This window comes from Adiantum capillus-veneris, chromosome 26 (assembly GCF_014529385.1).
Source record: "Adiantum capillus-veneris isolate H3 chromosome 26, ASM1452938v2, whole genome shotgun sequence".
NCBI lineage: Eukaryota > Viridiplantae > Streptophyta > Polypodiopsida > Polypodiales > Pteridaceae > Adiantum > Adiantum capillus-veneris.
In genome coordinates, this window is record NC_140956.1 from 35,494,944 (window position 1) to 35,507,299 (window position 12,356).

Consider the following 12,356-nt stretch of genomic DNA (forward strand, 5'->3'; position numbering starts at 1 on the left):
AACCACATCATATCTTTTCTTTTCACATTTACATATTTTCCCTTCCCTTTACCACTAGGTTCTCCCTCTACCTTTCACCTCCGGTGAACTAGTCAAGAAAAAATTCCTATCAAATCATTTTTAAAAAAAAATTTTCCAAGAGGTTGTTCTCACTCTTTCTTTTATTGTAAACCTCTAGAAGCAAGGGAAACCAACAAAATATAATAAACAAAAATTTGTGATAGGCTCGGATCACCAGAAACAGAAAAGTATGGAAACCAATATCAGTTCTTATGGAACAACGATCAGAAGGACTATCAGTTGTAATCATTTCAAAGACAAGCGAGTCTTGTCCAATGCATGTCTGCCACGTCACTTGCGGTGCACAGAACTCTAGGAACTGTAAGTGGTGGAGATTTTATGGTGCGAACGCGTATAACAGTGAGGTGAGTAAGCCTTTTTCCTTGCAAGTCTCCTGCGCGAGGCCTGCTGACTGTCGTTCATTCGCCATCACCAAGCTCTGAAGTTTCGTCGCTCTACAGCCGCACACTTCTTCATCTAAGGAGACTGTGGACTGCTGCTTATCCTTGCCAGCCACACCAGGATACGGGTTTGACGAATCAAGTAAGTCATCGTCTTCTTCGTATACTGATTCATCGTCTTCACGGTGTATGGGTAGGAAGAAAATGTCGGACAAGATGCAGGAAACTATAGAAGAAACCCAAGCCCTTATTGCTGTTGCAAAAGCGACTCTTCTGCTTATTCCTCACAACAAAATACAGAGATATGCGTTTACTGAGCAAGCAGAGGCCTTACTTAGACTGTGGGATTTGCATGTGGTTGTGCAAGCCACAAGGATAGAGTTTGACACAGCTATTATAAGGCAAGTTCTGGATTCCTTCAATGTCGAAGACGGAAGAGCTATGGTATATGGTACAAAAGTGTCAGTCACTCCAGAAAATATTGCTTTTGCATTCCGAATGCCAAATGGGCCAAAGCCATGTGTGGCAACTGCAGAGCAAATCAGTGCAGCCTTGAAAGAAGATGATGCTGCCAAAAAGAAACGAAAAGCCGGTGTGCAAAGAGTGCCAGTAGTAGCAAGTCTCGACATTTCTACTGCCTACCGCTTTGTACCTGAAGCCGTGAGTCTTAAAAATAATCCGACTTATGTGTCAGAAAAGCTATTTGCTATGCTCCTAGCAAAAAGATTGGACTCTACAGTTTCTATCAATCTCTGTCAGATATTGTCACACAATGTGCTTCAGCAAACTGCCAAGTTGAAGTCTCAGAATGTCTTCAAAGCTTGATATGTTTGGCAGTTTCTTTATTGGGCATCTGCTCCGAACGCCCATGCCCAGGTAAGAATGGCTTGGATCCAGAAGCCAATTCCAATTCCCAACAATGTGGAATTATCGTTAGATGAAGAATCCCCAGAAAACTAGTTAACTCTCACAGGATAAAAGAGAGAGGCCACACAAGAGAAGGCTGGCAGTTCTAAAAGACCAAGGACGACATTGACTAAAAGTGCTACTCTTCTTAAGCAGTAAGAAAGCCAGATCCAAACAGTGTCTACTGAAAAGACTCCAGCTAGCCAGAATGAACAACCTCTCGACCAGACCACTGGTGGAGTCAGCCAGTCAACAGGGCCGATTTCAGCAACCACCAGTACGGACAAGACCAGTCAGATAGGGCCAGTGCTGAGCAGCCAGCCGATCAGATTGATAAGGGAAAAGGACCAGCACCTTCAAGTCCACTTGGAAAGGTTTCCATCCCTTATAGTGAAGCAGCCGTGTGTTTAACAAAGAAAGATAGGTTATAGCAGCTGCAGACTCATCCTCTCAAAGAACGTCTACTTCTGCATAAATTTGATTATTCTACATTACCCTATATGGCTCCTGTCATAGTTTATGAGCCAACTTCCTGTGACCCAGCCACAGTGAAGGATGGCTGTTCTGTACTAATTCAGTCATCTTGGAACACTTGTGAATGCCATAGGACAAATGCTGGATGCGTCAGTGTCAGATGATGAATTAACCAAGGTAAAAATTGAAGTGAAGGAGACTGAGTAGCAGATTGAAAAGATGGAGCAGAAGAGGGCATCCCATACCCTACACCACAGTATCCTTGAAACTCAGTCAGCTAGGACCATTCAACAATTAGAAAATAAGTTATCCAAGGTGGAGTCTGAGATCCGGACCTTGAGGGAAGAAAAGGCAGAAGCTGAAAGGGCTGCAGACAGATTTGAAACTCTATTGAGAATGAAGTGAGCTGATTTCAACTCATTGCTGACTACCCACACTGCTCTGAAAGCCACATTAACGGAAAGATACATCTATAATAATCTGGCTGAGATATTAAATCCAGAAGGAAATGCTGTTTTTAATATGGATAATTTGAGGACTCTCATGGAGACAATGCAGAGTGACTTGCAAGACAAACTCTCTGAATATAACAGTGCTCTGGAAAATCAAGCAATCCCTAATTATATTGAACAGTAGAACAACCTTGAGGAAGATGATGATAAGCCAGAAGCTGAAGAGGAAGAGGAGGAGGAATCAAAAGAAGGGCATGAGGATGATGACTCTCCTCCATCTCCACCTTCAGGACCTGGCACTGGTGGAGCGGGGGCTACCGGAGGGAATCAGTCCAAGACAGACCAATCAGACCAGCATGAAGGTCAGCAGTCGAGTGACCAACAAGTGGGAGATCAACAACTTAGCAACACTGGAAATTCACCAGTACACCAGTCACAACATAGTATGGATGATAAAGGGAAAGGCAAAGCTGTGACTAAGATTCTAAGAGGTGATGAGCAACATTCATTACAGCTCATCACGCTGAACAAGAGATTACGACATCAACAGGCTCCTATAACCAGGATGTATCTGGAGGATGATGATCTTATCACTAATCTGGAGCGATTTCAATGACTATATGTCGATGCTAGGGAAATGGTTCAACATTGGAAATCAGCTGCTTTCCATGAGCAGGAGGTGTGCCAATTGCCTGAGCATCCTAGTACAATACAACTACTAGAGAGAGTGCCTGAATGGATAGTAACTGCTGATGAGAAAGTAGTTAATCCACATTGGCAGTGGCATTCTACTGTAGATTGTCATTCCCTAGCCATGGAATTAGAGCTCCTGCTGGGGAATAAGCCAACATATAAATGTATGAAAGATGTCAGAAGTCAATTAAAAGAGGTCTTGGTGCAAATGCAGATTGTTAGGGGAGTTCTGGATCAGAGGGTGCGAGCTATTCTTGAAAATCAACCTACCACCAGCAAGGGACCTCGAGCTCAAATGACAATAGGAGAACAGACAACTGCTCTCCGGAGATTATTTCAGCTGGTTAAAGTTACCAGAAAGATGATGAAGTAGGAGAACCAGGCTGTCCTTAATTTTCTAGAGTTTGTACCTGATTCCCCAGTGCTCCTGTATGCTTTACTTGCAAGAGAAGCGGAGCTGCCGAGGTTTTTTCTAGCACAATATCCTCAACATATAGAACCAGTGGATCGGCTCACATACTATAAGATTACTGATGATCTTCATTTCCAGGAATTAAGAGATGAGGTGTAGATGATCAAGCTGTGTATGGGACAATGGAAAATCCAAATTAGAGGTCTCACTAAGATCACAAACCAGCTGCTGCAACTCACTGTTGAGTCCTCTAAAGTTCTTCAAAAGGACATTATGACTAAACTAGGCCTAGGACCACAGTACAGAGAGATGACTGAGATTCTCTTTGAAGCTAGGATCAAAACAAATCAGCCTCTTCTAAAAGGATGGATCCATACAGCTTCGCATTGTCACAAATTGGCCAGGACTCGTCTAACAAAAGGCAGACGCACGCTCTATGATCCTGACACCAAAAATTATCATCCCCTCACGCCTTATGAAGTTGAAATGACCATAGAGAGGCGAGATCAACTTGAGCAAGAGGCCATTTATAGACTCATTCAGAAGGACAATGCTGGCACTGGGACTTCTGAGACACCATCAAGACCTAAGGGCAAAAGGAAGTGGGTTCAGTGGAAGGATACTGGTAGTTCCATCTCAAAACCGATGGAGGAATTTTCCACCCGTTCTCAGAATCAGACGGTGGATTTTTCCAAGAATTTTCAGAATCAGACGGTGGATTTTCTCAGTCAGGTCTTGGTCTCTCTTTGGCTGGACACCCTTGGAATTACAATTATAGGGGTGTCAAGCACTCAACAAGCATGAAATATGGCATAAAGCTATATTTCCAGAAGGATCAGAGTGTGGATTTTCCCAAAAATTTTGGAGTCTTACCAAAATTCAAGAAAGGAGGGAAGGATGTAGATGGCGGAGGCAGTCTCACTAGGTGGGAACTGGCTCTTGAAAGCCAAGCAGCAGACCAGTCAGTAATTACCATGGCGGTTACCACAGTAAATTCAAGGGGCTATAAATAGGACCCATTACATTGTAATCGGGTTGTCTATACTTTTGGGTTGTTTATCTTTTGACTTCTTACTCTTAAGTTGTGTGGTTATAGTCCTGAAGCTATTCCCGAGCTACATTATCCTCACTTGTAATCTTACTCTGTAATCCCTAATACAATAGTCGAGTGTACTTCAGTCAGATATACTTTGTATCCATTCTTTCTGAACTCTGAATGTGAATCTGAATCTGAATACAAATTCCAGTCATTCAGTCTATCTCTCCTCAACAGATGTATTTCAGTTCATGTAACTATTCCATTTCAGTTTCTATCTTCTCCTCTAGTTCTACTAATTGAAATAATGAATCACCAGTAGCTGTAAATTCTAACACTGGAATCATCTATCTAAAGAGATCAGCTCCAATTCCAATCACAGTGCGCCATTGCGTACTATGAGCTTATATCCACATAGTGCCAAATATGTGTGCCATTATCATTGATCTCAAATCAATTGATAATACCTTGGCACATAAGAGAAGTCGCACTTCACATGAAGACAGGCAAAGTGGCCACAGGTTTATCATTCAAGCCACAAGCCTTGCCTATACATGCATATACTGCTAAACCACCGTGTTTGCACTTAGTGTCGGTCATACTTACACCTTGCAAATGTTTGTCCTTAACAAACATCCCTTGGAACAAGCTCCCCTTCCACCATAAGCAATGGTCTTGAAGCTTGTGTTGACTAAGGAAAAAATACTGCAAAATTAAAAGAATGAGAAACATCAATTTCAAATTTATTGTACTTACTGGCCATTGGAAACGTCTATAATGCCATCTCCATCAGATAGGAAGCAGTCGTCGAATTGGTAGCCATGACATGCATCATATGCATGAAAGTACTGCAATTGCAAACATGTTACTGTAATTTTCTGCATGCCTTGCATGCCGCACCCTTGCCAAACTGTCTTGCCCATCATAGTCTCTTTTGATGCACTTCTCCCTTGACTTCCCTTGATCCTCGGTTTCTTTGTTGATTTTGGCATTACCTTGGCCAACTGTTATTCACACCGAGGCTCATGGCTTTCTTTCCATTTTGTCGCGCCCCACTTAATATGCCTTGCATGAGTTGTGGGTTTGAGCCTCTAGGGTTCTTGAACTGGCTGCTCCTCGACAGGCTCTTTCCTTGGTTGCCAAATCGAGCCGACTATCCTCGACTGCACGCTCGTGCGTGAGAACTGGAAAAAGACTTGAGAACAGAAAAAAATATGTAGTTGAGAAAAAGTTTGCAACTCATGGTGCCCTTGGTGGTGGCTACGGTGTCGACGCCGCTCTTTGAATGGGGGGTGTGTATGTCCCTGAATACCTTTGAAGGGTGGCCACCCTTTGATTGTGGGCATCCCCCAAATGGAAAACGAAAGAAGAAAAAAAAAACTTAAGCAGCAATGGCGGCCTCAGCGGGTAGCTACACAGAGATTGCAGATGAGGAAAATCATTGTGTGATGCTCGTCGGGCTACGACCCTATGATGCGAATCCTGTGGCATGGAGGCGTACACCGTTCAAGCCTGCCCTCGTGGCAATTGGTGCAGGTTGGAATTCCTTTCCCCCTCACCGCAAGCGGCCTTGCACACGGGCCTTGACCTTTGACCTCCTCGTCGTCTGCTAAGCAGCCTTGCCCAAGTAGTTCCACTATGGCTTCTTCTTCTCCCCATGCAAGACATGCAAAGCCCCCCAATCGTGAGGACCACACAGAGAGAGAGAGAGAGAGAGAGAGAGAGAGAGAGAGAGAGATGCAAAAAGAGAGAGATGCAAGAAACCATGTAAGGCCCTTCCTCCATAGCTCCCTCCTCCACCAAGCTCTGATACCAATATAAGAATATGGGAAGATAAACATGCTCATAACCACCCAACTTGCCTATATATAGGCCCCTGGCTCTCTGGCTCTTAGCTATATATATCCCCTGTACTGCATGTGTATTTGTAGGCCCTTGGCCAGGGCCATGCCCTCCCAACTACCCTTGGCATGACATTTAGTTTTCTTGAGATCATCCCTAATGGGAATACTATAACGTGTGCCAACAATGCCTCTTATCCAATTCAAGGAATTGGGAAGATTGTGCTTATTTATGCAGGTCACAACTCTTTTGGACTTTTGGATGCTTTTTATGTACCTAGGATTAAGAAGGATATTTTGTCTATGTAGACATTTAGGAAACTTGGTCTTTTAATTAAGTTTGTGAATGATAGATGTACAAGAAATGTGTGGAGCATATAGTATGCACAATTTCTTATTCGAAGGCTATTTCAAATGGAAAAAAATGGCATGCTTGCTTTGGATGTACAAGGAATGTGTGGAGCATAAACTCAATGTGTAAAAGAAATGTGTGGAGCATATAGTATGCACAATTTCTTATTCGAAGGCTATTTCAAATGGAAAAAAATTGGCATGCATGCTTTAGTCATTTGAATCATGCCAATTTACTACATTTGTAGAAATCTCATATTGTTGCTTAGTTTCCTTATGTTGTTATTAAATACATGTGGTAGTGATGTGTGTGAACACACTTCGGATCTTTGGGACATTGTTTCCCTCACTAGGAGGTTTTTTCTTAGTGCATTGTATATACGCCCATCACTTTAGGGATAACTTATTTTTCCATTGCACACTAAGTATTAACACTCTTTGGTGTGTTCCTTGAGCTTCCTTTGTCTTCTCCAAGGTGTGTGTGTTTCCCTACAACCTTAATTCCAACAATTGGTACTAGAGTGGGTTTCATCCTCCCGAGCTTAGTCGCGAGTAGCTCCAACACACCTGATCACTTTCTTTGATTTTTGTGAGCTTTGATGAGCATTACATATCGATAAATACTTTGGGAGAACTCGAAGAGCTTGGTGTGGTCAATTTTTTTTATTCCGGCTCATTTTGGCCTCGTTTCCACTACAAGCAATGCTGCACATGCAATTTCGTCATTTTGTGCAAATTTTTTTGCCGGTGGCGGTTTTTGCATAACAGGTCCCTTATTGTTTTCTACGGGTTGTGCTATATAGCACGTGTTGTTGTCGCTTCATTTCTCCTCTTTTCGGTCAGTTTTCACATTAGGTGTATGCATTCGCCATGGCTGACAACACATATCTGTTCAAGATGTTTGTTGTTGTTGATAGATTGGATGGGGACAATTACCCTATGTGGGCTTATATGATGCAACATGTTCTTGTGTCAAAGGATGTTTGGAATATTGTGCAAGGCATTGATGTATGTCCCGGTTTTGTGGATACAGAGATCCTATCGATGACACTCTTTACCAAAGTGTTGTTGACTGCCTTATTTATGTATCAGCATGAGGTCACATATTCAATTTGCAGTCTCACAGGTCAACATATTTATGCACAGCCTAGGGTCTAAGCATTGGCAGGATGTCAAGAGGATTTATCGCAAGGGGGGATCATTGCTGCAAGACTTACATGCTTTTTTAGACTCAGATTGGGCTGGTTGTTTTGACATGCGAGTGTCCACAAGTGCTTTTTTAGACTCAGATTCAGCATGAGGTCACATATTCAATTTGCAGTCTCACAGGTCAACATATTTATGCACAGCCTAGGGTCTAAGCATTGGCAGGATGTCAAGAGGATTTATCGCAAGGGGGATCATTGCTGCAAGACTTACATGCTTTTTTAGACTCAGATTGGGCTGGTTGTTTTGACATGCGAGTGTCCACAAGTGGTTTTTGTTTCATGCTCGACAGTTCATGTATCTCATGGTTGAGCAAGAAGCAACCTACTGTGGCCACTTCTAGTTGTGAGGTTGAGTACAAGGCAGTCTTTTATTGATTTTATTGGTTCCAACATGACAAGTAGTAGTTGGAGCTCTTTCAAGGAGAGAAGTAATCTAAAACTGAAACCAGAGAAGTGAAGTAATCTATAACTGGAACCTTTGCTGCCAAGTTTATGTAGAATCTTGAATCCTTACCATTTTTGGAGCTTGGCTTCTAGTTAGAAAAGCACTTGATTCTCTCTCTAGTTGTTGGTGAGGACCTTTATTGGATGGTGGAAGATCTTTGAGCAAAGAGCTAATGAAGCACCTAGTTATTTTTGAAAAACACCAACTTTACCCACAATAGTTTGTAAACATATTTATGCATTGAGCAAGCGCATTCTGAGAGAATCACGATCGTTGTAGAGCCACAATGCGACATGCTCTCTCGTGTTGACAATTGTCGTTCCCAAGTACGAAGCTTCTCAGATGCTTGCATGGCCGGCGGATGACCGACTTCCAAGTTCCAAGGTGGCCAAGAGCCCATACTCAAGATTCCCCACTTTCCAGCTTGTGATGTCACATCTTAGGGAACTTTACTTGAATGAATGAATGGTGCCAATAGTTTTGTCACATCTTAGGGAACTTTACTTGAATGAATGGTGCCTATAGTTTTGTCTTGGAGAAAGAATGCTAACTTCTAAGTCGCTAACCTGTGTCCTACCTTCACTTCCCATTCGTTGTGTGGAACCGGGAGGACAGTACCTACCTAACCCACAAGCGTGCTCGCGCACACACAACGCAAGCTCGCCATCGCCATAGCCAGTAGATCTTGGATTCCAAGTCTTGTGGAGCTGGGGGTCTGCCTTTAGGACACGGCGTCCCAGACAGGAGCGCTCACTCACACACACGTAGATAGACAGCCGCACGCCCACTCACACATCACAAAACAGTTCGCGGAAACAAACAGGTGTAGGAAATGCAGGGACTAAGACGCATCTGGTCTTCCGCTAGAGTGTTGGGTCTTCTAGATCTGATGTCTTGTTGCCGATGCGGCAGCTGGTCTATCATCGTCGCGGATTTGCCTTCGACTACAGAAGACGAAAAGTAGAACAAGGCTTCTTTCTTCCGGAAATCAGGGCTGAGTATTAGAGCTATCTTTTTCATGGCTGCTTCCATGGAGTCCTCTGGACAGACTAGAGCTGCTACTCTCATGAATGCGGCAAGGCGAAGCCACTTTGTGTCGCGGATAGAAAAGTATGAAGCCAAAGTGAGGCATGCCAAGGCTCTGATGAAGGAACAGAAGGGTGCTATGGCTGTGGGGGAGCAGAAACGGACAATATTGAACGCAGAGGGGCAACACATTGCTATGTCCAAGGAGATGGAGGCTGTTGTGGATCAAATGCGTCCAGCCTTCAATCTAGTGGAGGAGCAGCACACTATCCCAGAGAGCAGAACAATGGTACCCACAGAGAAAGCTCTGATGCACATGCAAGTTCCAGCAGGAATGGAGCAGAAAACCTGTACACATCATGATCTGCCTTGCAAGCTCTACAATGAAGATCTCTCCTTGAATAAAGTCCATGAAAAGGATTACTCTCCAGTGGAGCTACTGCATGAAAGAGGTTACTTATCACAAGAGGAAGGTCTATATCAGCATCCAAGGGGTATCTCACCTGATCAACGGACACAAACTGAGCAGAAAGAGATTATTTCTGGGGTTTTGCAGAGATCTTCGTCCTCTAACATGAGGTCAATCGTTAAGGGGATTGATGCTTTGGATATGAATTCCGGCACTGCTACTTTGTCTGAGAAGGTTTTTCCAGTTGGTTTTATACCCTCAGACGCACATGCAAACATTTATTTTGACTTCAAGCCACCTGCAACAATGGAGATGAACATTACTGCCGTAGCAGGAGCTCTTAAAATCAGAATTAAGGCAGCCGACATGTCTGCACCCATGCAAGAACATGCTTTTCGTTGTGCACGAGACTGCCTTGATGCTGTGGGCAAGCTTCAAAGCAAACGAATTGCCTATACATTGAAAAAGGTACAACCTTTCAACTTTTTCCTACTTTTCCTTCAGCAATACTTAAAAACTTACTACATTTGGAAAGTTTGGCACTGTTAGTTATCCCTTAAGTATTGTTGGGAGTTGTTTCTATAGTTTCTACGTGCTAGAACATGTACAGGGAGGAGAGAACAATCATTGGCCATGAATTTTGTCAGAGGGTAAACACAAAATCGGTTCTCAAGGAGGATTTTATTTATGTCTGGTCTCCTGTTCCTTTGAACAATTATATGTGATAGTCTCATTTTGGCCAGTGTTCTCTCATGTGTGTTCCGAGAGCACCCCTGTTTTTGATTTCCAAGGGATGTGAATCTCTATTATTTTTGAATGATTGTCTTCGGGGTTGGGTTGAATGTTTCAAGTTTGGACGAAAGGTCCTTGCAATGAGTTCATCCCAAGGAATTAACTCTTTATAGAAAAGGACACGCCACCTACGAGTAGAGAGTCTTTAAAAACCTCCTATTTAGAATGCCCCCCCTTCTTACGCTTATAAGAGTTGTGAAAAAAATTAGTATACCCGCATCTTACATACAAGGTTTTGTATGGTTCTTTGGAAACACAGTATAGCTAAATGTTTTATGTAGTAATAGTCTCTTTTGTGTTCTTAAGCACTAATTTATTTCAAAAATTGTGCTAGCAATGATGGCCTCTGATGTATTTATCATCAAACTCTCTATTTATATATGTCAGTATGTTATTGATACACTTCATAAAGAGAAGTTATGTTCCTCTCCTTTCAGTATATTATGGAGTGAGACCTAGATCCCACCCCCCCTACTTATATAAGTTTAGAAGGGGAATAAATCGGAGTCTACCCCTAACTTATACGCTTATTTAGCCTCTCCTCCTTGCACTTACGTGGTACGGTGAGTTTTCCATGGTCAATCCCCGGGGGAGTTTATTGATTGTGTAGTTGGCTGAGATGGTGGCATGTAAAATTCTTATAAAGTACGCTTTTGTTTTTAGAGTCTGTTTTGTAGAACTTTCTCTTACTCTGTCAGCTCTACGTGTTGCTGCAGCATCTCTTTTTCTTGTTTCCTTCCCAAATTGTATGGGGAGGCTTTATTGACCTCGTACTGATCATGGGATTTACACGAAATTTCTGTTGAGCAACATCGAAGAGAGTGCATTTTCTGAACTTATTTTCTACTTTACTATTGTTGTAATTTGTATTACCCCAACTTCGATTTTCTTCGATGTTATTCATGCTTTGACTGGTATTTGGTTGATGTTTCTTGAATACACAATTGTATTCTGAACTTGTTTTCTACGACTTTCTATGGCTGTAATTTGTATTACCCCAACTTCGATTTTCTTTGACACTACTCGTGCTTTGACTGGTATTTGGTTGATGTTAATTGCATACACATTGTATTAGTGGCTTGCAATTTCATTGTGGTACAGCAAGATCTACCTTTAATTTGAATGTTTGTTTAGAAAGTGTTATCGTTTTCTGTTGCTTGAATGTCTCAGGAGGAGTAAGCTCAAACAGCTTTGTTTTGTTCTGTGTTACAGCCTTGGTGCTAATGACGTTTTTGCTATGTGGGCAGGAGTTTGACAAAGTATATGGGCCTGCATGGCACTGCATTGTCGGTACAAGCTTCGGTTCTTACGTAACACACTCGTTGGGAGGATTTGTCTACTTCTCGCTCGACAAGGTTTCTGTTTTGCTATTCAAGACAACAGTGGAGCCTATTGACAACTCATGACCTTAATAAAAAGGCGACTTTGTACATGCTATCCTTGTGGCCCGGTGTGTCTTGAAGTAGGACTCCCTCAATTTGTCACACATGTAATGCCAGCAGTGTAATTGCAATAATCAAAAGCAGGTGAATTGTAGAATGATTTAATCTTTGTGGAAATGTGGTGGACATATAGCTGAATTCAATATTATACAATGGTTTTCCATATGGGTTGTATATGTGGTGCTGTTACGCGTATTTTCTTTATGAGGGATCACAGAGGCCGTCCTATATGGATGTGTTGAAGAAAAGTCATGAACTTAGCATTTACTCTCTCTAGATGTGCTTGTAAGTCACAGGATTCATTGTCTGTTTGGTCATGTACCTGCCGTTGTCTTTACTGTCTTTTCTCTTTTTGTGGTGGGTGGTGGGAACGCATTCTGCCAAGTGTAAAGGTGTGTTGTTGTACAC

At 42.5% G+C, this 12,356-nt stretch overlaps 1 protein-coding gene across 1 annotated transcript; it reads left to right on the plus strand.

Moving 5' to 3' along the window:
* Window positions 1–8,822: 8,822 nt before the first annotated feature.
* LOC147423255 (uncharacterized) lies at window positions 8,823–12,111 on the plus strand. Its single transcript, XM_086501581.1, has 2 exons — window positions 8,823–10,182; window positions 11,754–12,111. The coding sequence occupies exons 1-2, from the start codon at window positions 9,298–9,300 to the stop codon at window positions 11,910–11,912; spliced, it is 1,044 nt and encodes a 347-aa protein (XP_086357707.1). The 5' UTR covers window positions 8,823–9,297; the 3' UTR covers window positions 11,913–12,111.
* The last annotated feature ends 245 nt before the right edge of the window (window positions 12,112–12,356 follow it).

Bases quoted from the DNA above. Each gene is read 5' to 3' on its own strand.
- LOC147423255 (XM_086501581.1), top strand. From the start codon at position 9,298: ATGGCTGCTTCCATGGAGTCCTCTGGACAGACTAGAGCTGCTACTCTC. The intron at 10,183-11,753 runs GTACAACCTTTC...CTATGTGGGCAG, and splicing joins TTGCCTATACATTGAAAAAG to GAGTTTGACAAAGTATATGG.